General features: G+C 35.2%; 4 protein-coding genes across 4 annotated transcripts; 2 read left to right on the top strand and 2 right to left on the bottom strand.

The window, feature by feature from the left end:
• Window positions 1-274: 274 nt before the first annotated feature.
• Window positions 275-5334, bottom strand: LOC111779961 (plastidial pyruvate kinase 1, chloroplastic). Its single transcript, XM_023660187.2, is given in 8 exon segments — window positions 275-947; window positions 1953-2000; window positions 2003-2186; window positions 2726-2969; window positions 3198-3316; window positions 4059-4249; window positions 4357-4444; window positions 4583-5334. Coding segments are annotated over 8 exon segments (1740 nt in total). The 5' UTR covers window positions 5120-5334; the 3' UTR covers window positions 275-618.
• Window positions 5335-6445: 1111 nt separating this feature from the next.
• LOC111788283 (uncharacterized) lies at window positions 6446-10638 on the bottom strand. Its single transcript, XM_023668610.2, has 3 exons — window positions 10396-10638; window positions 7228-9884; window positions 6446-6817 (listed from the first exon to the last, which is right to left on the bottom strand). Exons 1-3 carry the CDS (start codon window positions 10550-10552, stop codon window positions 6746-6748), a joined length of 2886 nt encoding a protein of 961 aa, XP_023524378.2. The 5' UTR covers window positions 10553-10638; the 3' UTR covers window positions 6446-6745.
• Window positions 10639-12149: 1511 nt separating this feature from the next.
• Window positions 12150-19812, top strand: LOC111811459 (aspartate--tRNA ligase, chloroplastic/mitochondrial). The gene is made up of 15 exons (XM_023698322.2): window positions 12150-12684; window positions 12772-12915; window positions 13749-13858; window positions 14209-14320; window positions 14485-14556; window positions 15167-15258; window positions 15574-15694; window positions 16151-16273; window positions 16862-17057; window positions 17148-17335; window positions 17424-17495; window positions 17587-17685; window positions 17900-17980; window positions 18598-18655; window positions 19271-19812. Exons 1-15 carry the CDS (start codon window positions 12310-12312, stop codon window positions 19438-19440), a joined length of 2013 nt encoding a protein of 670 aa, XP_023554090.2. The 5' UTR covers window positions 12150-12309; the 3' UTR covers window positions 19441-19812.
• Window positions 19813-21481: 1669 nt separating this feature from the next.
• LOC111780096 (agamous-like MADS-box protein AGL62) lies at window positions 21482-22346 on the top strand. The gene is made up of 2 exons (XM_023660379.2): window positions 21482-21906; window positions 21984-22346. The coding sequence occupies exons 1-2, from the start codon at window positions 21523-21525 to the stop codon at window positions 22257-22259; spliced, it is 660 nt and encodes a 219-aa protein (XP_023516147.1). The 5' UTR covers window positions 21482-21522; the 3' UTR covers window positions 22260-22346.
• Window positions 22347-24265: the final 1919 nt, after the last annotated feature.

Below are 24265 nucleotides of genomic sequence, written 5' to 3'. Positions count from 1 at the left end.
AAAATTATGATAAGCACTAATCAATTATGATTATTCAAAGAAAACCATGCAGTAAATTAATTGAACGTACAAGAGTGAATTAATTAAAATGAATAGATTATTAATTAATCCATATGGAGATACTTTAACTTTATGGGAAGTGTACGACAATTATTAAATTAGGTGTTAAAATAACAAAATAAATAAATAAACCATAATTAATATATATATATATATTTTAATAAAGAGTGATAAATTACAGATTCAATTATACTTCAGCCTTTAAAACTTCTAATTCCTAAAACTTAAAATTTAATAATAAAATAAATAATATTACTTTAAAAATCAGATCTAAAGTTTGGCACATCTTTTGTCGTTTTCTACAAACATATCAACAATGGCCAATAATTTCAATAGAGTTGTTCAATCACCAAATATTAGCTATACTACAGCAAGCAACCTATCAGACATGGCCACAAGTAACAAACCGACGTCGTTTCACATATAATGAGATAGATAAATGAGTAGCCACCACATATGGTACGGGCAATCACAAACCACTAAAAAGCATACTACAAAGCATCCTAAAGCAGTTTCCAGTATATAAAACCTCTGACCTGCCTTGGTTTTCTGTTTGTGCTACACGATGGATTTCAGCTGGATTGATTGGGACGCCATAGATGCAGCTCGAGCTGGAGAGATCTCTGAGACCATCAACACGAAGTCCCCTTGTTTGACCAGTCCCTTTGACTTCACAAGCTCGATTCCTCTTGAGATGTTGGCTTCTATGTCGTCTGAGAGGTCAATGCGCAGAGGAAACACTCCCCATTGAAGATTCAAAGCCATTCTCGTGCTGTCGTCGTCGGTTAATGCGAATATAGGCGGGCTGGGGCGGTTTCGGGATAGAAGAGAAGCCATGTGACCTTGCTTTGTGAGCACGAATATAGCGTCTACTGAAAGTTTGTTGGCTGCAACAAAGCACATGGTGGTGTTAACTAGTTTCAGAAGCTTTCCTTTCAAAGGTAATTGAATTGTTTCTTGAAACCTATAAATGATATAATCAGTACTACCACACCCACCACGACACAACCCATAACTTTTTTGATACAATATGTCTCTGTTGTTGCTAAATGTTATCTACTTTTGTATATGACACTTTCTTTTTACTCCAATTCAGTATCACTAGCCATTTGTACTTTTATATCTGTGAGTGTCTAAACTAGCGAACCCTGTTGGCATAGAGAATTGTCTAACCCTATTAGATATGGTTTTCAAGATAATTCATAGATCCTACGTTAGCCGGAGAGGGGAACAAAACATTATTTGTAAGAGTGTGGAAATCTCTCTTTGGTAGATGCGTTTTAGAATCGTGTGGCTGACGACAATACGTAAAATTGACAATGTTTGTTAGCGGTAGGCTTAGATTGTTATAAATAGTATCAGAGTCAAACACCGAATGGTGTGCCAGTGAGAATACTGAGGCCACATTGGTTGGAGAGGAGAACAAAACTTTCTTTATAAGAGTGAAAACTTCTCCCTAGCAGACTGTTTTAAAATCGTGAAGGGACAAAAGCATACAATAGCTGCTAACGGTGGGCTTGGGCTGTCACACATATTAAATCTTAGGTAAATGACCATTATGTCTTGAACTCATTTCGTCCGAGTCTTTTATCGTTTACATCGACTACTAAGTCGATCTACCATGGTTTATCTCTCCCATCAAACGAAACTTGATTTTTTGAGAAGCGAACAGCCAAGATGATATGAAAGATTTTGTTAATATGTACTTCTAAACAAAAAGTACCAAATTGAAACTAACAAAGAATAACTTTATAATTTTCTTCTGCATGATTACGTAATAAAGAAGCTAGAAGTTAGACATGATATATGACCGAAAGGGGATTCTGATGTTATTTTCATGATCACACACGAAGGGATTGTTAAGAAAGCAAGTGGAGAAAAGTGAGTTTTACCCAATTCCGCTGCAGAATTGCAAATTTCTTCGGCAATGCGATCGTGCATGACACCCCAAGTTGATGTTGGGGAAGGAAATGTTTCCTATTTTCTTCACGACTCCATAACTCCATTCGGCTGCTGGCTATCTGCAGAACCGAAAGCGCTTTCTGTCCATATGATCCTATGGCAGACTCTCCACACAGCATCAATGCATCGGCATACTGTCGGACAGCTTCAGAAACATCTGCAACCTATTGAACACCAAGACTGATCATTATTCTAGACTGATACCAGAGAGCACCAGAAATTTCAACTCGGAAATACGTTTTTGAATAACTCATATAAGGTATCAATTACTACCCAAGTCTACCATCAGTAGATATTGTCCGTTTTGACCTTATCGCCGTCAGCCTCACGATTTTAAAACATGTCTGTTAGGGAGAGGTTTCTACACTCTTATAAAGAATGTTTCGTTCCCTTTTCCAACCGATGTGAGATCTCACAATCCACTCCCCTTGAGGGCCCAACATCCTCGCTGGCACAGTGCCCGATTTTGGCTCTATACCATTTATAACATCTTAAGCCCACCACTAGTAGATATTGTCCACTTTGCTCCATTACGTATTACTTGTCAGTCTAACGGTTTTAAAACGCATCTGCTAGGAAGAAGTTTCCACACCCTTATAAGAAATGTTTCGTTCTCCTCTCCAACCGATGTGGGATCTCACAAGAACTATAGTTGGATCTGTACCTGAAGTTGAAAAAAACAAACTAACTAAAAAACTCGTACCTCAGCACGTGTTGGAGTAGGATATTCAACCATCGACTCTAGAAGTTGAGAAGCTACGATCACTGGTTTGTTCAGCTCCCTACAGACACTAGTTATCTCTTCTTGGACTGCTGGTATCTGCTCGAGAGGAATTTCAACCCCAAGATCCCCTCGAGCCACCATGATTCCATCAGAAGCCTTTATGATTTCTTCTAGATTTTGAAGGGACTCCAAGCTTTCAATCTTGGCCAATACTCTCACAGATCTGTGCATGAAAACATTTTTTTTATCCTTAACTACTAAAATGGGTTTTGAAATTACACAATATCAGTTTCAATAAAGAAGATTTCCAGACAATTTATGAATTGCGGCTAAGAAACCAGTGTTGATGAAAAATCAATTGAAAGGGACATCGGGATATATCCTTCGTGCCTGGTAGTGATATTCCAACCTAACTCATGCTAATATGTTGACTTCTTGAATCGATGCTTACTTTGCTGATTTTGCTGATAGGTAGCTCTTTAGATGCTTGACAGATTCTGCACTGCTCACAAAGGAAAGGGCAATGAAGTCGACGCCTTCCGAGATTCCAAATTCAATGTCGGACCAATCCTATAAAATAGTAAACCAAATAGTATAATACACTGTGAAAAACAGAGTTGAAAAGCAGAGAACTAGCATCATCCAAGAAGAAGACGTAATTCATTAAATTCTTCTCTCTATTTTTTTTGTTATTATTTTTTACATTTTGACACATTAATGCGATCGTCAACCTTGTCAAAAGAGAGAGCAAAATTGCAGAAAAGTGGATAAAGTTTCTTCTGCACATAGATGTTGATATACAGGGATAAAACTTGTGATGCTGACAACCCAAGAAAATAAAGTTTAAAAATGATCCTAAAATGTCGTTCACAATATCATTCAGAAACAAAATCTTATAATGTTGACAACCACTATGAGAAGACAAATTTTAATGATGAACATAACATTTTTGTCACCATACCATATTCAGTAAAACCTTGTCCTGTTGACAATAAGAAAAATTTTCAACGGTGAACCTTACATCATGTCCACGCCATTGGGGAGGGGTAAAAACTTGTGAGGTTCGATCCCACATCGATTGGAGAGGGGAACGAGTGCCAGTGAGGACGCTGGCCCCGAAAAGGGTGGATTGTGAGATTCCATATTGGAGAGGAGAAGCATTCTTTACAAGGGTGTGGAACCCTCTTCCTAACCGACACGTTTTAAAAATTTTGAGGGGGCTCGAAAAGGGAAATTCCAAACGTACAATATCTGCATCATCACAAGTAAATGATTCAGAATGAATATTGATATGCATCAGACACTTTCCTACCTTATTTGACAGCGTGGGAGACTCATGTTTTCTCACAACAAGCCTCCCATCCCTCCAAAAGCTGCATTTTGCTCGAGGAAGAAATAAACCAGGGTCTGTGCACTTGCAGCTTAAATCATTCCCAATCTTTTCCATCACTTCAAAGGATGCCATTCCCCCATCAATCACAATTGAATCACCCACTTGGATACCTGTAGAATTCAAACTCATATCCTATTTAACTTGTGGGATTCACACATTTCTTCTAATCACAATTCAGAAGACAGAGAAAACAAAAAAAAGATTCAAAATGCAGCACCTTCAGAAAAACCTTCATAGCTCGCTTGAACAGTAAATGGACGAGAGCCCTCGAATTTCTCAGCAGTAAACAACCAATTTGAACCATCCTGAACAATGATGGCCAGATAATTTAAACCCCGTTTTTCTTAAATTACAATGGAAAATAGTAACACTGGATCATAACTCTCTGTTGATTTGATTACCACTACAATTACAGCAAAAATAACAGAGATATAAAAATCTACCTCTACTTTGACGGAGGAAGGAGCTCCATGATCAACAACATGAATCTGACTTCCTTCAGTATCAATCATCACCGAAATACAAAATCCTTTTTCATTCAACTTCTTGATCTTCCTAATCACGTCATAGTGCCACTCCTTCGTGTTGTGACACATATTCAATCTCGCAATGTTCATACCTTCCAAAGCCAACTTCTCCAAATCCTCAATCGCACAACACGCAGGCCCAATCGTACAAACAAACTTCGTCTTCCTCATCCCCAAAAACCCTTTCTCCTTCAATTCCCTCTCCGCCACAACATCAAGCCCTAATGTCGCCTCTAAACCGTCCAATCGTTTCAACCTCTCATCATCCTCCAAATCCATCTGCATTGCCGCCTTAACTCCAGTTACAACTCTCCCCTTCATCCTACCCCGATCGCACCAAACTGTTCGACCGATAACCGACAAACGAGAATCTGAACGTTTCACATCTAACACAGGGTTTATAGCAACGAAATTGCAACGAGCACGAATCATCATAGCACCCACCTCCGCCATTGACAAAAACCCGCACTATCTTCGGCCTTCTTCTTCCGCAAAGGCCTTGGATCGCTTTTGAATAGTGCTGTCGATCGAGTTTGAAACAAGAGTAACAACAAACAATGGTGGATTTTACCAGAAGAAGAAGGATATTCAAAGAGAAGATTATTGGGCAGAACCCTAATTATCGAGAATGGCGAAGACTTTTGTCGGGCTATCAAGATTTAAGTTGAAGCAATGAAATATATATTTAATTGGAAATTACCGGTCAACTAACTTTCCCGGCGCTTGATCGTGGTTCAGGTTCAACCTGCAACTGTCACGTGACCGCTGGCCACTGTTTCCTGCAGTGTCCTCTGCCGCCGTACCTTTTTCTGATTAAATTACAAATTTAACCTTCTCAGTTAGAATTTGATGTTTGTGATTTAATATAACACCTTTATCCATTTATAATAACTAATTTTAAATTTTAAAATTTATAGAAATTAAAAATTAAATGATAATTTTGTATAGTTTTATTTGTGGTAACAATATGTATTAAAAATAAAATATTTTATATGAAATATTTTGAATAATTCCAAAATTAAAACCATGAAAATATGAATTGGCTTTGATTTTTTATATATATAAATATATATAAAAAAAAACTTTGATTGGACAAGGTTGTACGGATAGCAGTGCAAAAGTCCAGCAAGATTTGCAGTCCCTATAATTTAAAATAATTGAAGTTTCATTTTTATTGTTGGATAAAATTTTAATTATAACAAATATTTATAAACATTTTATCGTATTATAAAAATTAGTTCTAATATTTAAAATTATAAGAACCGAATTATAACGGGAGAATTCAATCTAATATGAATTAGAAGAATTGAGTGGGTTTTTTTTTGCTTTAAGACCCGATCCAATTCAAGTTGGATACAGGTTTGGTGGGTAAAGGACCAAGTTAACTCGACCAAACTCGATTACATAGAGAGAGAAGAAAAGGAGTTGAAACCAAACTCTATCCATTTCTCCTTCTTCCTCGAGCAACCCACATTCTTTTTCCTCGACCAAGTTCGAGCCCAACCTAATTTCTCCTCCTTGACAGTGTTTTGAGCGCCATACAAGTGGACTGAGCATACTCCTCCTCGGTCTAGGGATGCGTGCTATGTGGAGGAAGAAGAACTCGAAGGCTGAACATTTAACGTTGAAGTTGTGAAGCCAAAAGAATCGATGATGTATTGATATTTGATGTAGGAAAAATCGAAAACTGGGAAAAATACGAATAAGTTGAGCTGCTACTAAGCATTGAAGTACTAAGACTGAGACGAGATTTGAGACAGGAGAAGACAAGAAAGCAACTGAAGAAAGAGAACACAAACACAACGTTCTATGTGAGCTTCATCAACTAGAATCACATTTTGTTCGGTACACATAAATCCGCTATTAATGTGCTATTTTTCTAGTAAACTGGCTATCGATCGTCATTTTTCTAATTCTACTAGGAACTCATTTCATTTGATACACACATAAATTGGATATTGATGTGTCATCTTTCTAATTCTACTTGGATGTCGTTTATCTAATCCTACTAGAGCTCATTTAATTCCACACATATACTAACAACATATGAGCTCATTTCATTCCGCACATGTAAAACAGCTATCGATGTGCCGTCTTTTTAATTCTACTCGAGCGTCTTACTGGAGTCACAATCTCTTCCTCTTCGTTTCCCTGTAATTTTAACTAATCTGTTATTTTTAATTTGTTTTCATTATTTATAAAAAAAAATCTGAAAATAAAGTAAACTAATCTTAAAAAAAAAAACAAAATTTTAACGCTAAAAATATTTTTATTTCTGGGTTTTTATTTATTTTTAAAATTTAACACATATATATATATATAATTTAACATTTTTATAACACGTTCAAATAAAATTTAATTTAAAATGTTAAATTATATATATATATATATATATATATATATATAATTTAAAAATGATTTTAAAGGGCTTTAAAAAGTGATTTAAAATCACGAGTAAAAATGAATAAAAGCTGTTTAAAAATGATTTTAAAGGGCTTTAAAAAGTGTTTTTTAAGTGAAAAAAACGAAATTATATAATATTTGAAAATAGAGATACTCACATGCTTGATTGGGATCTTCTCATAAGTTGTGAAGCTCCCATACGATGGAGAAGCCGACGAAGTGGACACTGAAAATTCATCCAAAGAAGAGGAAGCCATTGGAGTTCTTGAATAATTCCTCGTCTTCCTCCCATGGCTATGGTTTTGAGCTTCTGTCAATTTCTTTGCTGTTTCTGTTTCGTCTTCTTCTTTCATGCTGCTGTATTGCAGGAAACTGCTCATTTCAGAAGAGCAAAATCCCTTTCTGGCGAGATCCTCGCGATTATCATCATTTATCGCTTTTTCTTCTTCTTTCATGCTGCTGTATTGCAGGAAACTGCTCGTTTCAGAAGAGCAAAATCCTTTTCTGGCGATATCCTCATGATCATCATCATTAATCGCTTCTTCTTCTTCTGGTACCGCCGGACTCTGGTATGTCTTCTTCTCTTTCAGCAATGGCGGTTCCTCTTGCGCTTCAGCAATGGCCGCCATGGATGATGTTTTTGAGCCTGATTTTCTCGCATAAATCAGTCCTGCAGGTATGATTATAAATAAACCTAGCAGTATTGCAGATGCTATAACTGCTGTATTCTGTGAGAAATCTCTTGAGATTCTGTTTTTGGTTGCAGTTCCGACGAGATCGATGTTGCTGCCATTTTCATCTTCAGCGTCAGATTGAGGTGCAAAAGGAGGAGGAGAAACTGGAGGTGATTGATGTTGAATTTCTGCGTTTCTTTGTTGAATTGAATCGTTTTGTTGTTCTTCCTTTGTCTCGCCTCCTGTTGCAGCTTCTTGTTCAATTTGATCGTGGATAAAATCTGGTGATGAGGAATCTTCGTAATTCTCTTCAGTTTGCTTCTCCTGGATTTTGTCTTCTTCATTGAGTTTATCAGAAGCTGATTTTGTAGAGGTCTCTTCAATGATTTCTTGCAATGATCCTTCTTCAGTCTCTTGCAATGGTTCTTCAGAAGCTGATTTTGCTGAAGCCTGGCCGTTCTCTTCTTCACCGTCTTTTGAATCATTTGCATCGGCTTCAATCTCTTGAAACGATTCTTCTTCATTCTGAACTTCTCCTTCAACGTGTTCGATGTCAATTTCTCTCTCCTTCATGGCTTCAATCTCTTCCAATAATAGTTCTTCTTCTTCTTCATCTTCATTCTGATCTCCTCTCACGATATGTTCTTCAACAATGTCTATTTCTCCCTCCTTCCTCGCTTCTTCCATTACGTTCAGATCATTTTCTTCTTCCCACGAGGTCTGATGAGATAATACAAGGCACTGCTCTTCCGAATTGACATCTTTGTGTAAGAATCCAGTTTGGTTAGGATAAATCAATGGCCGCCGCCCTCCAATGTTGAAAACCATATCAGAAATGTAAGATCTGGAATTAGCATGCCAAACCTCAAATTTCCGCACCAGCACATTGAAATTCGTTTTTGCAAACTCGAAAACTTTTGTTGAATCCTCCATTGGTAACAACAAGCTTGCTCTTTCGAGATCATGAACATTAACAACACAAATCGAAAAGCAAGCAGTCAACAGAATCAAAAGCAGAGAACTGATCTTGAATGTCCTGGAAAAGTGCAGCTTAGATGAATTTTTAGCTTCAACGGGGCTTTGTTCAGAAACGTTAACAATCACTTCTTCCTCCTCCTCCTCCTCTTCTTCTCTTTCTTCTTCTTTCATATGCGATTCATTGGAAGAAGCTTCATCAGATTCCATCTGTGGATCTTCCGAGTCAGTTCCCTCAGTGAATTCAGATTCAGAGGAAAAGAGTTCCTCAAGTTTGCCGTCTAGTTCGAGTTGATTGATTCTTCTTGGTTTGTAATGGAGGAACTGTGGCCTTGGGGATAGGTAATTGGTTTTGGGATCATAAGGACGCGGCATTAATGGATCGGCATCGAGCGGTGCTATTTTCATAGAAGAAGAAACAAGACTGTCCTTCAAACTTGAGTTGAGATCAACAGTCTTAGCCGGAGACTCTGAATCGTTGTTTGGGTCAGAGCTTACCTCGACATCAGCAAATTCCACGGTCTCTGAAGCTTTGGGAGGTAATGCAGCCATGGCAGAATTTGAAATCGGAGTAATTTCAAGCTTCGCGTCGGTTTCAACTGCCATTGTTACCACCTCAGAATTTGAATGCGAATCAGAAATGACATCAAAGCCACCGGATTTCACTGTTTTAGAAGCTCTGAGAGGTGCTGCTGCAATGGTGGATTTTGACTTCGTATCGGTTTCAACTGCCACTGGTGCTACTTCTGGATCGTATCGGTATGTGGATTCTGAACCAGTAATGACCTCAAAACCACCTAATTTCACAGGTTTGGATTTCTTGGGATTAGAAATCGGAGCAATTTCCTGATACGTATCGGATTCAAGTGCCGCTGATGCCTCTGGATTTCGATTCAACGAGTTGAGTGAAGAGCTTTTCAAGCCGGAAAATGAAAGAGACGACCGAACTAGCTCGTTCCGATCACCCAGAATTTTCTTTTTCGGAGAGACAGAAATCTTGGAGGCGGCAGAGATCGTCGGAGACATGAAGTGCTTCGTCGATTTTCCGGCCGCCGGCGAACGGATTCGAACAGGTTTTGGACTCTGATTTTTCCCATTTTCTTTCTCCTCATTGTCACGAGAATTAAACAAATTTTCTCTGCTGGTAGAATTCCTTCGTGGATAATCTGAAAAACCATTCAAAGAAACGTTCAGAAAGGAAGTAATTTAAGATTTAGAAGGAACAGAACGGAAAATAATCAGCGGAAGAAACAAAATAGCCATCGAAATCGTAGCAAAGAAATGAAAGAAGCTAATAAGTAGACCTTTTGTTTACACTTAAACTTTCTCTGCTACTTTCTCGACAACCAAACAGATTCGAACCACTCAAAAACACTCCCAATGTTCAAAATCATCCCCGGAAGGAAAACAATCGGTGGAAGAATCAAAATAACCATCAAAATCATAGCGAAAATAAAAGCTAAGATGCTAATTATTAGAAGAGATTCTTTCAATTTTGTACCCCAACCAAATTTTCTCTGCCATTTTCTCGGAAAAAAAAAAAAAAAAAAAAAAAAAAACAGAGACTATTCGACTTATAAACCCTAGAAACTTTTCTCTGTTACTGTCTCAGTAACTAAACAGATTCAAACCCATTTAAAACTCAGCAATTAATCAGGTAAAGAAACTCAAACAAACCAGAGGGACTGTTCGTCGGAGTGTTAAAATTCAAGCTCCTCGGTTCGCTGGAGAAGCTCCGGCGGGTAGGGTTAACGATTTCGGAATTTCTGGAATTAGGGCTTGTTCTTCCGGCGACCATCGACGGAGAAGACGACCTGTGAGACGGCGGCGCCATGGAAAAGGATTGGGTGAAGATTTTGAAAAGAAGGAGAGAGAAATCTCGAAATCTGAGAGATTCAAATGTGCATCGTGAATGGAAAGTCGGCGAAAATATTTAAGGAGGGGGGAGGATTTTGGTGTTCGTAACGGCTAGTTTTCAGAGTTAATGAAGGATAGGTTCTGGGACTTCTAAAATGAAAGGGCAAAAATTGGACCGTTGGAGTTGTGAAGAATAAGTAATCGGGCGAACGTGGGAAGTGAAGTGAAAAGTTTAGAGCCGTTGGATCGATTTACAAATGGTAATTATATACATATATATTAGCAAAAATAAATTTGTTATCTTTGTTGGATGAAAGTCCAATCTCGGCTAATATAGATAATAATCATGAGTATATAATCAAATAATACTATCTTCATTGGATCGAGGCTTTTTGGGGAAGTCTAAAACATAGTCACTAGAGTTTATGCTCAAAGAAGACAATATCATATCTCGATGAAGAGTATATTCATCTAACCGTCCTATCATTATAATTTATTTTTCTTCTACTTTTCATAAATAATACAAGCTTTTTTTATAAACTTTTACAATACATACCCGTCTTTTCATATCATTTTTAAACGATATAATCTAAGGTTAACAGTACATATACGTTTTTTTTTTTTATATACTTTGAAAATGATATTCTTTGTATGTTTTTTTTACAACCTTTTATTCTATAATGGGAATATATTTTGGCAGAGTAATGAAATGAAGTGTCCTAATACAAACAAGGTACAATGAACTTTAATCTCAATGACTAGGCGAGTTGATATCTCAAAATTCTAATAATTTTTTTAATTATACAAGTAAGTGGAAGTACAATGTGTATCTTTAAGTAGGCAGCCACGACCCTTGCATCTGTGAACTTTGCCTTAGTCATGTTACGTTTATTTATCTAAGTCGTATTTTTGTATTTTGACCTTCTCGACTTTATATCTTTATCTGTTAACTCATTATTCTAAATATTATTACGATATGATTTATTTTTTGTCCATTGTAATTAATGATTTGATTAGTCAAAACAATTTATTTATTTGCCTACTATACCAAATTTCATTCAACAGTTTCTAAACAAATCTTCACGCTGCACAAACTCTGAATAGGTAGACAACCCATCGATGCAAAATTACAAATTCTCGACCTTATCATAGAGTTGAAGCAAAAAATTTCAAACTTAGAGTAACCGTTATTAATTAATTTTCAACCTATATATTATTTTATTTCATCCAAATATAGAATATAAATGAATGCCTTTAAAATGAGTATAAAATGTAAGTCATTGACCTTCAAACTCATTGACCAAATATTAAAATTTTTATTTTTAAAAAAATTTATCGATTATAATTAATATTTAAAAAGTGTATAAACTTCAAGTATTGGATATAAAATATTATATTTAACAAATATAATTTCAAATATAAAATACTAATTTTAAGATTTATCCTTGGGTAAAAATAATTTTTATTATTGAATATGGTAAATAATTAAAATGATTTTCACTAAAAAAAAAAAAAAAAAAGAAAACTGAATAAAAAAAAGGAAATAAAGGGTGAAAAAAAAGCGCCAAATTTATTTCACTGTTCATCCCATCCACTCGGCCGTCTTCATCCACACGCAGAGTCTTCTTGTTCACCTTCCTCTGCGAGCGCTCCGTTTCCAGAATCCTTAAACCCTTCCACCGAACTTCGCCGCCTCCATCAATCTTCCATTAAACCACCTTCAAACCTTCCGCCATGTCCCGCTCTATCCTCCGAGCTCTCCCTTTCTCCACCCTTCGCCACAAGCCTCCTCAATTTCTCTCCATCTTCCACCGTATTTCTCATCTCCGCCTCGCGAAATCCATTTCCAGAACTCTGAGACCTATTTCCTCACTCTCCGTTTCCGCCACTCATCCGCCTTCCTCCGCCACCGAAACGCTCGTTTCCAGTTCGAATTCTCCGTCGCCTCTTAAGGATTCTCTTCAGTGGATCAATCGTACTGCGTTCTGTGGTGAGTTGTCGGCTGGAGATGTTGGGAAGCGGGTTCGGCTTTGTGGTTGGGTTGCACTACATAGGGTTCATGGTGGTTTGACGTTTCTCAATCTTAGAGACCACAGTGGTATCGTACAGGTTTGTTACTTCTGTTTGAATTTTTGCGATTAGCTTGAAGTTGAAGAAGCTTTATTGTTGAGTGTTGATTTTTACTGCTTGCATTAGGTGACTACGCTACCTAACGAGTTTCCTGATGCTCATTCGGTTATTAACGACTTGCGGCTCGAGTATGTTGTTGCTATAGAAGGCATTGTACGGTCTCGACCTGGCGATTCGATTAATGTGAAAATGAAAACTGGCTTGATAGAGGTATTTATGAATTTCGATTTCATTTTACTCCTCATTTTGCCAGGCATTGGGTTGGAAAGATTTTCAGATTTCTCGCTTATTGCATTATGCTCATGCCTGCTTCCCACGGCCCCTTTAGCCAGCTCCTGAATGAACCAGAATTTTAAGTTATTAAGTCCTCAATCTCGGACTCAAACCTAGTATCTGGGAGGAATTTCCAAACAGCAAAATAAATATGTTAATTCATAGTGGCAATAATACTGGGAGTTCTCGATCATGGTTGTTAAAACTCGAGATAGGCTAGTCGTGGTATAATTTTTTTTTAGTTCTTTTGGGATTTCCTGGTGCTTCCAAATAAATTCTGATTCTAGAGTGGTACACCTGCGTGGTGTTTATCTCAACTCAAAGGCAAGAATTCTAAGCTTGTAGCAATTAATCCAATTTTTAAAGCTTTAACGGGGTGAAACTCCATGGTTTTTGAAGAAGGGGCGAGAGATTGGGTTCGAGCCTGTGATTTAGTTGACTTTATGGGCTCTTCATGGATTATTCTCACTACTTCATTTTGTATTATAATGGTTTCGTGATCAATTTGAATTGAAGTGACTTTTTGTAAGTTCCCTTGGTTGCCTTTCTTGTAGCTTCTCAATTATTGAGTGAAAAGTAACCTGTCTTACTAAGTGAAGGGATATGGGTTTGTAGGGTAGTTGATGCCGATTGAAGTAGTATGGAGTTTGAAACTTTTTAACTTTGTCATCTTAGTTCTCTTCTCTAGGACTATGCAAGTTTCCTATAACTCAACTATCATTCTATTTTTTCAGTTTTTGTTATCCTGATAATTTCTTGATATATTATAGGTTGCTGCAGAGCATGTTCAAATCTTAAATTCTGTTGGATCAAAGTTACCTTTTTTAGTTACAATTGCTGATGATGCAAAGGATTCTGCTAAAGAGGAAATTCGATTGAGGTTATTATTTCATTCTATCATTTCAGGCCAAGTTCTAATTTATATTTGTTCACTCAAACCAGATGCACAGTTTGATCCCATATTCTACGTGCTTAATTGAATCAAATGTCTGAAACCATTTGATCATCATCTTCTTTTTTGGGTTGGGGGGAGTGAGTTAGGCGCACAGAAAAATTTCAACTTCCTTTCCTTCTTCGATCTTTCTTTAGACTTTCATTGAAGGGTGAATGCCGTCAAATAAGTCCTCTCCCTTATCTAAGATGCCCATGGGTTTGAGATGATAACATTTTTTATTTTCTCGGAACCAAATGCTATCTGGTTTTAGATTATAAGGAGTTGAGTATTGATAGGTACCGATATCTTGATCTTCGGAGGAAGCAAATGAATTCGAACATAATGCTTCGGCATAAAGTGGTGAAACTCATTCGAAGATATTTGGAGGATGCACATGACTTTGTGGAGGTACTGCCCTGTTTATAACTTTTAACTGACCGTTGACCCTTTTTTTTTAAAATTTCTTGAATCATTCTCTGCATTAGAACTTCACATTGTACTAAATAAATGGTTAGAAATTGAATTTGTTCTCGCCTTATTTCAACTTTGAACTTTTGTTGGTTATAAGGAAGATTGAGACGCCAATACTTTCTAGATCTACTCCAGAAGGTGCTCGAGATTATTTGGTGCCGTCTAGAGTTCAGGTAGCCTACAAATCCTCAACTTCTGTTGATTTTAATTCTCTCAAGGCAGGTTATTTTGGTAACTAACTGGTATTTTTTGATCCGGAAACTTAAAATAAATTTCTTAAGATATCTGAATGTGATGCCATTTTCAATTTCTAGATCTATTCTCAATTGCCCTTTTTGAATGGTATACCTTGTTAATTCATATCCATATGTAAGTGCTAAGCATCTTATAAGACAATTTTTTTTAAAGTCCATTTTAAGATATCTTGCGCTAATGGTTTATAAACTGAAATGGAAGTGCTAAGATATAGTTCAGTTCTAATAGTGTATGCCCAGGTGCACATTTTTTATGTTTTGGTCTCACAGAATGACATCATCACCATCTTCTTCTTCTTAATGGTTTAGCACATTGAATAGTAACACGAATTCTCTTCAATTGAATGCCTTTTTTTGAAGTTTTCATGTGAAGAAATTGTCTTTTCCTATAAAGAATGTAGCATAATTGTGATTTCCTGCCAAAAATATAACATGATTGTGTTTATTTAAAGTTTTTTTTTTTTTGTTATATGGATTCTGTTTTTGCCTGGCTTGCAGGTCTGATTCAGTTTAAATGTGTATTTTGAAGCCAGGAACATTTTATGCTTTGCCTCAAAGTCCACAGCTGTTTAAGCAAATGTTGATGGTGTCTGGTTTTGATAAATATTATCAAGTAGCAAGGTACTGACTATTATATCATTAAGCACTATTTCCGTTATGTTTTGTCTGGTTTTGACCAACTGACTTGCATCTACTATTATATTATCTCAATCTTCCCACATTTCCCAGTAAATTCGTTTTCACAACGGAGATGGTATGTATAGAAAGTTTGTGCATAGATCTAGGTTGATAGATAGTTTCGTTGTTCTTATGAAAATTGGGAGCTAAGTTCAATATGTTTTTAACCCTTTTGAGTTGTGAGAATCGGGTGGTTGTTCTAAGCATGTAACATAAATTGTATTTGCACCGTCAGTTTCATTGTGGATTTCTTTGTAGGTGTTTCCGAGATGAAGACCTAAGAGCGGACAGACAACCTGAGTTTACACAACTTGATATGGAGTTAGCCTTTACAACTTTTGAAGACATGCTGAAACTCAATGAAGATTTGATTAGAAGGGTAAACTCTGACTATTAGAATTGACTTGAAGATTGAGTTTCAGAATACATAAGCATAGGTTGTAGTGTAAAAATATTTGAAAAGAAACAAAGATAATTGTCACGATCTTCTGTTCTCACCACCAATTTTTTGTCACGCCTTTTTTGTTGGCACCTATTTTATGCTTGTGTGCATAGTTACCTTTTTGTAATTCGGGTAAAATAAACGTTGAAGGTCATTAAATTTATGTATTTATGTTGGAGGGATCCAATTTTGTTACCACCTTGTCAACTTTGTTGACACTCATCAGGTTCTTTTCATTAACTTATGTCAATATGAGGAAGTAACTCCATTCAAGATGGGGATGGACCAATGGATGTTCTAAAGGTCCAAGGCCTAAAAGTACCACTTTTAGTTATATGTTATTATTTGCCCTGCTATTTAATGGCTACTGATGGTAAAGAAAATTATACTCAGGTTTTTTGGGAAGTCAAAGGTGTTCAGCTGCCAAATCCTTTCCCGAGGCTTACCTATGCTGAAGCAATGAGTCGATATGGGTCAGATAAGCCTGATACAAGATTTGATCTTCAATTGAAAGATGTAACTCCTCTTTATACTTCTGGGTCTCATTCTGACTATCATTTTCAAATGAACTTGTTTTTTTTATTTCCTGAACTAATGAGTGTGCATTGGAAGAAGGAACCTTCTGGCTTTTGTTGTTCCTTGAAACAGTTTTTTATTGATTAAAACTATCAAACTTTAAATTATCGCGTTACTTTAGAGAATATTCAGTACTTTTTTCATTGTTCGTGCAAGTCTGGATGGCCTTAGGATTCATGCTTAACATCCTTATTCAATTACATTAATTGAATTTTGCCTTTTCATAGTATGGCGTTCCGGATACCAGTTCTAGGCATTTTAGCAGATTTGATGGGAAAGATTTTCTGGAATATGGTTGGTTGTTGATAAAAAAAGGATTCTGGAATATGGTCAACTACTCATATGTTAAAGGATATTGAAACTTATGGATTTATCATCTCACCTTATAGTCAACCATTTTTAGTTTTGAAAGCCCCATTTCCAGTTCTAAATTCGGCAACAATATTGTTCACAGGAATTGTGTAATTTGTATGAATTAAAGATTCCTCTAAATTAGCTACTGAGAGATTTTTCTCATTGGAACTACAGGTATCTGATATTTTTGCAGATTCTCCATTCAAGGTTTTTGCAGACGCCTTGTCTAGTGGCGGAATCATCAAAGTGCTGTGTGTGCCCTCTGGTGCTAAAAGGTATTCAAACACAGCTCTGAAAAAGGGTGACATTTATTCGGAGGCAATCAAATCTGGAGCGAAAGGATTACCTTTTCTGAAAGTTCTTGATGATGGTAATCTTCTTTTTCTCTAAATGATTTGAATGTGGATTGTTGAGATGATGTTTGGGTCTCATTCTTGTGGGGATTATGAACATATTTCAGATGCCATTGAAGGGATTCCTGCTCTAGTATCAAGTTTGGATCCTGCAGGTAGAGAGGAATTTCTGAAAAGATGCTCTGCTGGACCCGGTGATCTAGTCTTGTTCGCCGTGGGTCCTATGAAATCTGTTAATAAAACTCTTGATAGGCTTAGACTATATGTAGCTCATGAGCTGGGTTTGGTTGACCACGTAAGTTCGCAAGTACTATATTTTGATAAGTTCTATGCTAAATGTTTCTTTCCATTTTCACTGATTTAAGTTTTTTTTGGCTATTTAGTCTAGACATTCAATTTTGTGGGTGACCGATTTCCCAATGTTTGAATGGAATGATCTAGAGCAACGACTTGAGGTTTGACTTGATGCCTATAGTGTCTCGTGTAGCATCTTATTTTCGCCCTAGTTCGTTGTTTAATTGTGCAAATGCAATTTTTCTTTGGCAGGCTTTGCACCACCCTTTTACCGCTCCAAACCCAGACGACATTGATGATCTACCCTCTGCTCGTGCTTTAGCATATGATATGGTTTACAATGGAGTAGAGGTAGCTACCATTACTCAGATTTTTTTAATTAAAAAAAAATGGAGAAATCAAATATATAAAATGAACTTTAATTTTGAAAATAAGAGATAAAAGATTAATATACTTTGTGTTGCATATTTAAAGGGCCTTGTACTATCTCTACTGCTTACTTAACCCTCGAGATAAGTACTCTCTTCTTGAGCTAAAATTGTCATACTACTCTTTGTTGCTGTAGATTGGTGGAGGGAGTTTGAGAATTCATAAACGTGAAGTTCAAGAGAAGGTTTTGGAGATTGTGGGAATATCACCTGAACAGGTAAAAGTTAAAAAGGGTTAATCTACTGTTATGGTGGCGTCATGTTTAGTACTGTCTATATCTTTTGGCGAAAGGACGTTCCCTGGAAATTGAAAGTTGCTTTTACATGATTCTCTTTATAATACACTTAATAAACCAAACCAATCTTTGATGAACCAAAACTCTAGTAGATTCTTTTTAGCTATAAACAATTGTTCAGTTCTAACCGTCCGACTGCGTTCTGTTGGATTGGTGGCTTAAAAATACTATGTTAGAGCAAAACTGACACATTTATTTGTGTTAATTTTAAGTATATGAATTTAAACAACTATTTACTAATTTAAGTTGCTTGTCTAACTTGTAATTCTCTGTTCTTTAGGATGATATTCTGTAATTAAACTGAACTGAATCGAGATTTTTGGTGATTGAACGATAAACCAAATATCTGATTTGTTTTGCTTCCATTAATCTGAGGCCGAACTTATTGGTTCAGCTGGACTGATGTCGGTTACTCTGGCAGTTTGGCTTCTTCCTAATTTGGATGTGAAAATGAATGCAACACACTATTTTGTAGCAATGTGACTCAGTTTTTTTCTTTCTGCCGACAATATGAATTTTGTTATTTTCTGGCTTCGCAGGCTGAAGCGAAGTTTGGTTATCTATTGGAGGCATTAGACATGGGTGCCCCGCCTCACGGTATGGACCATTAAACCTCTCTCTTCTGGTGGCTGCAACTTTAAATCATATCTTTATTGTTTGTACGATTTAACTAATATCTTATCTTTGTTTCTTTTCATGATTAAATGCCACATCTATTTAGAGGTAGGGAAAATGCATTTTCACCATGCAATTTAACCTATCAGTTTAGATATCTTTCAAGGCCCCATCTGGAAAATCTAAAATGTTTGTTGTCTTTTGAGGGAAGCTTCCTCGCAAATTAGTGGGTCATGGTTGTAATGCAAAGTGGGTCCTCCGATACTTGGTTATCCTAAAAAAAAAACAAAGAAAAAGAAATTATCGATACAAGTTATAGCTGTGGCAATGGACCGACTAAAAATTCTATTTCATTTACCTGACTCGTGGTCCTCATACTCATTAATAATTTGACATGCACTGGCTAAAGTAGTGCACATAAACACTCGATTAAGAGATCAGAAGTTCAAATGTTCAACTCAAAAGTTTTCTGTCATACTACTTCAGTAGTGCATATAAACTCCAAGAGATCAGAAGTTCAAATTTTCTGTCTTGATGAACTCGAAAAAAGAAAGTATATTATGTTCTTATTTCAAACTTTTTTTTCCATTGGTGCAGGGGGCATTGCTTATGGATTGGACAGATTAGTGATGTTGTTAGCAGATGCAAATTCCATTAGGGATGTCATAGCTTTCCCAAAGACAACAACAGCGCAATGTGCCCTCACAAAAGCTCCTTCAGAAGTGGATCCCCAACAACTCAAGGATTTATCCTACCAGAACCAATAGCTAGCTCACATTCAAGTCCTCGGTCCCGTTTGGTTCGGTGTAAGTCATAATTTATACTCACCTCACTCGGGTCGTAATTTTTCAACCCGAGAAAACGAAGAATGGTTTCATTGCATAGTTTGAATCCTTATTAAGACGTGACGAACAATAAGTGTAAAACTTTCATAATTTAACTAAAATTTTAAAATCCCTTCGACAGATCGGGTTCTTCGATCAGATTTGTTGGGATATTGCTCGAGAGGTTGACCTAATTATATTTTGTAACGGACGGTGATGAGTGTTTTAGTTTTATGTCATGTACAGTTCAGGTACATACTGTGGACAGGCTGCTGTGTTTGGTTGTTTCTTAATGGCTATTAATTTGTTTGAACATTTTTGTGGTTTCTGCTGAAATCGTTGGTTGTCAAACAGAGTACAAACATGTGGCCAAGAAGATGGGTTTGGAAATTGCTTGGATTTTGTTACTATAAAAAAACTCAATATTTAAGAGAAATTTCCACGAAATAAAGGCGAGGAATTCCGTACATTATTCATCAACTTACAAATTCTTTAATTATTTTAATTTCAAAGTTCTCTTATCTGTAAAATTTTGGGGAAAAAGAAAATCAATTTATACACTAAAATACTTTAATGGGTCGCTTAAAATGTTAATAATTGTATCAATTAAAATTTTATAAACGGTAATTAATGTACTTTAGGATAGTGATTTTTTTTTTCTCTAATTTGTGAGCGTAGCAATATTGAAAAAAATTAATTTTCCTTAATATACGTAATTTTTTAATTAATTCAAACTCGAGACTAATATTTACTTTCCTATAATAAATTATAAAAAAAATTAAAATTTTATCAACGCGGACTTTATTTTTTAATCTCATGTTGATATTTATTTAAGAACATTACCAATTTTTTTTATCTAATTATTTAAAAATAATTTCAATTAGTTTTAAAAAAATCAATTTATACACTAAAATACTTTAATGGGTTGCTTAAAATTTTAATTATTGTATCAATTAAAACTTTATAAACGGTAATTAATTTACTCTACGTTGTGATTTTTTTTTTCTCTAATCTTTGTGGGCGTATGGAGGAAAAAAGTTAATTTTTCTTTAATATACGTAATTTTTTAATTAATTCAAACTCGAGACTAATATTTACTTTCCTACAATAAATTATAAAAAAAAAAAAATTAAAATTTTATCAACGTGGACTTTATTTTTTAATCTCATATTATGTTGATATTTATTTAAGAACATTACCAATTGTTTATCTAATTATTTAAAAATAATTTCAATTAGTTTAAAAAAAAAAAAGGATTTATGCTATAAAAAGTCAAATAGATTAATAATTTAAAAATCCTCGATAATGGTGGCCATATTTATACCATAGTAATCATAACATTTCAGTTTTATCACTGTTTTTTTTTTTTAATTATAAATTTATTATTTATTATTATTATAAATATTATAGTCCAATTAATTGTGATGAGATTTTCTAACTCCCAAATCCAAATCCTTAATCCTTAATCCATTGTAACTTCTAACTTCCAAGCCTTTAATCCCTTAGTAATTTTTAATTAACAACATTATTAAGGGATATGCAAATCTCCACTAAATTTTTATTAATTAAATCTCAACAGAATGCACTCTTAACATTTTTCTATACTTAAAAATTCTTTATTTTTCTCAATTAAATCCATAAATATAATTATAATTACCAATAAAAAAATTACTAAAATTCCCAATTTTTTTAAATAATTAAAGAATTTGTCCATTATAAACTCAAAAAAAAAAAATAAAAAAAAAAATAATAAATTGATTTTTTTAATTCTAAAAAAATAATAATAAAAGCATTTCCCAATCATATTAAGAAAATGGAGATCATATATGATATCCCAAAATTGGCATTTTATTAACTCCAATCAAGTTGTCAAACATTTTGACAACCCAACCATTTATTTTGTACAACACACCACCAACCCAATTCATGTATATATATTACTCTCATAACACTCGTTCATCTTCAACAACAACACCACCACCACCAACGTTATTTTCTCTCAATTTTCTCTCCATTTCTCCAACCATGAGGAAGAGTAGAGGCAGGCAAAAGGTTGAGATGGTCAAGATGCCTAATGAGAGCAACCTCCAAGTCACCTTCTCCAAGCGTCGCTCCGGCCTCTTCAAGAAAGCTAGCGAGCTCTGCACCCTTTGCGGTGCCGAGATTGCCATCATCGTCTTCTCCCCCGGGAAGAAAGTCTTCTCCTTTGGTCACCCTTGTGTCGAGGCTCTCATTGAACGCTTCGTCACTCGAAACCCTCCACCGAGCTCTGGTACACTTCAATTGATCGAAGCTCATCGGAATGCTAATGTTCGTGAACTAAATGCACAATTGACTCAAGTGTTGAACCATTTGGAGATGGAGCGGAAACGAGGCGAGGAGTTGAATAAATTACGAAAGGCTAATCAGGTATTGAATCACTACTGAACTCAAAAGCTTACGTGTTCGGTTTAATTTCTTTTTTTAATGGGTATTCTTGAAATTAGCCGCAATGTTGGTGGGAGCTTCCTATCGAAGAAATGGAATTGCATCAACTCGAACAACTTAAATTGTCGTTGGACGAGCTAAAAAAGAATGTTACGCAACAAGCTGATCGGATTTTGATTCAAACCTCCAATGGCAACCCGCCCCCGCAATTCTTCCCGACTCCGACGCCTGCAAACCCGAACCAACAAGGCGGTGTCTATGTCGTCGATCAGAAGAACATGATCTCTCATCTTCCCTACAACTATGGCTCCTATGGATCAAGAGGTTTCTTTTGAAGAACAACAAATAACTTTGGGTTATGCAAAATAAATCAATGTGTTTCAATGTATACACAGTTTCAAATTTTCACACAGTGATGATTATATCAAATAATAATGATGCGTTTATGTAATTTAATTATGATTATGGTTTTAATCAAATATTAATTATAAGTATTTTGTATCATACAATCTGATCAATCTTTGAATAATGTTTGCAAGGTCGATTAAATTCATCGGCACTCTATATCAGTCGAACTATGATTAACATATCTCGTATGTTTGAGGAATGACGGGTTTCACCTAATTTTAGGAACGTATTAATTTTTCAATTTTGTTTTTCAAAGTAGATCTTACAATATACTAACACGTCTCTATACACATCACGACCGTGTTCTATCAATACAGACCTGCACCAAATCTCTCGAACAAATCAATATACTTTCGTTCGACAATTTAGGAAGTATATCGTACATTATCAATTAATAACAGCAATGGTACGTATAATAGATATTCCTCTAAAATTGGATATAATATTTATTTTGACAACATGTACGAGGAAGGATTCGAACTTGTGACCTTTAGGTCGAGAATATATATATTTTAAAAATATATTAAAAAATTGGTTGACTTAGAGTTTTGTTGTCTGTAATTAAGGTTGGATTTTAGTAACTCATTTGGATTAAGATGAGTATTAAATGCATGAAAAGAAAATTAGGAAATAAAAATGCCAGCAAATTAATGGTTAATAGCTTTGGTTACTATTTAATTATTTGCTAATTTACTTTTCCCAAAACTGCTTAATTCTCCATTAATGATAATTAATAATGCACCCCATAATCAAATTTAAACCCCTAAAACCCCCCATGTTTAGTTGTAATTTTCTTAACTTCCACTTCTCCAAAAAAATATAATAATAGACTTAATTATTATAAATAATAATATCATTTATAAATTATTAGGGGTGGTCGTGTGAATCCGAGCATAGTCTAGGGAATAATATACGGATTATTACTTTAAATGTTGATCACTCTATATTTCGGCCTAATAAAATTATTGAATTAAAAAAAAAGAAAAAAATACGAGTGGTTGCTAAAAAACGTGACAAGAACAAGAATGGAAGGAACGATATAAAAGACGAAATGAAGGGAGTAACGTAGAGAGAACGATTCTACTCTCGATTGTTTCGTGTCTCAAAAAGCTCCATGACTACAACGTGAGAGCGAATGAGTCAAATGTGGAGTCAGTTGCGGAGAGTAGCGTTTAAAACACTATCCGTTTAAATGCATTTATAATATATATATGACAAATTATATATTTAACAATAAAATAAAATAAAATAAAAAATGGAAATTGTTAGACAAAAGTGTTAAATATTTTGTTCTCATTCCGATTACCAATAATTTTGTATATTATTATGATAATATAAATTATTTAAGTTTAAGCCCTCCAAATATATATTATAAATCGAAAATTTGAGTCAAAATAACAAAAAAGTCAACTTAAGTAAAATATAATTAGTTTATGAAAATATTAATAAAATTATTTAAAAATAAATAAATAAACTGCCCATATCTTTTAAAAAATTTAAATTTAAAATTTCTTATTATTAATATTCTGTCTAATGTAAGTTTATCAATATTATTTTTATTACATTTCATCAAAATTTCTTAAATATAATAAAATATTAATTTACTTTTTATGTCAAACCTACTCATTTAAATAAATGTTAAATATATATATATATATATTGATATAAATGAGGTAATGTGACAGATGAGCTGTGCAAAGGCAGTGCCGTACAAATAAATAAATAAATAAACTAAAAATCAGTAGGCCGATGTGTCGTTCTGATCCTTAACGCAATCAACGGGAGTGCACACAGAAGAGGCAGTACTCGGAACTTCAGAAAACGACACTTCCCCAGCCGATATGTCGACGTGAATCGGGCCACATATCAGATCCCAGGTCTCCACCCTGAAGTGGGCCCGCAGCCATGTTGGATTCTGACAGTATGTGGACCC

The sequence above is a fragment of the Cucurbita pepo genome, chromosome 1, assembly GCF_057944985.1.
Source record: "Cucurbita pepo subsp. pepo isolate OVF chromosome 1, ASM5794498v1, whole genome shotgun sequence".
NCBI classification, from domain to species: Eukaryota; Viridiplantae; Streptophyta; class Magnoliopsida; order Cucurbitales; family Cucurbitaceae; genus Cucurbita; species Cucurbita pepo.
This window is presented reverse-complemented; position numbering and strand designations above follow the sequence as displayed.

What these genes read in the sequence shown, in the direction of transcription:
- LOC111811459 (XM_023698322.2), top strand. Translation starts at nt 12,310, where the DNA reads ATGTCCCGCTCTATCCTCCGAGCTCTCCCTTTCTCCACCCTTCGCCAC. An exon ending in TGGTGCCGTCTAGAGTTCAG is followed by an intron (nt 14,557 to 15,166) that starts GTAGCCTACAAA and finishes TGTATTTTGAAG; the next exon opens with CCAGGAACATTTTATGCTTT. An exon ending in TGGGAATATCACCTGAACAG is followed by an intron (nt 17,981 to 18,597) that starts GTAAAAGTTAAA and finishes CTGGCTTCGCAG; the next exon opens with GCTGAAGCGAAGTTTGGTTA.
- LOC111780096 (XM_023660379.2), top strand. Translation starts at nt 21,523, where the DNA reads ATGAGGAAGAGTAGAGGCAGGCAAAAGGTTGAGATGGTCAAGATGCCT. An exon ending in AATTACGAAAGGCTAATCAG is followed by an intron (nt 21,907 to 21,983) that starts GTATTGAATCAC and finishes TCTTGAAATTAG; the next exon opens with CCGCAATGTTGGTGGGAGCT.
- LOC111788283 (XM_023668610.2), bottom strand. Translation starts at nt 10,552, where the DNA reads ATGGCGCCGCCGTCTCACAGGTCGTCTTCTCCGTCGATGGTCGCCGGA. An exon ending in TCCGACGAACAGTCCCTCTG is followed by an intron (nt 9,885 to 10,395) that starts GTTTGTTTGAGT and finishes ATGGTTTTTCAG; the next exon opens with ATTATCCACGAAGGAATTCT. An exon ending in AGAAGATCCCAATCAAGCAT is followed by an intron (nt 6,818 to 7,227) that starts GTGAGTATCTCT and finishes TTAAAATTACAG; the next exon opens with GGAAACGAAGAGGAAGAGAT.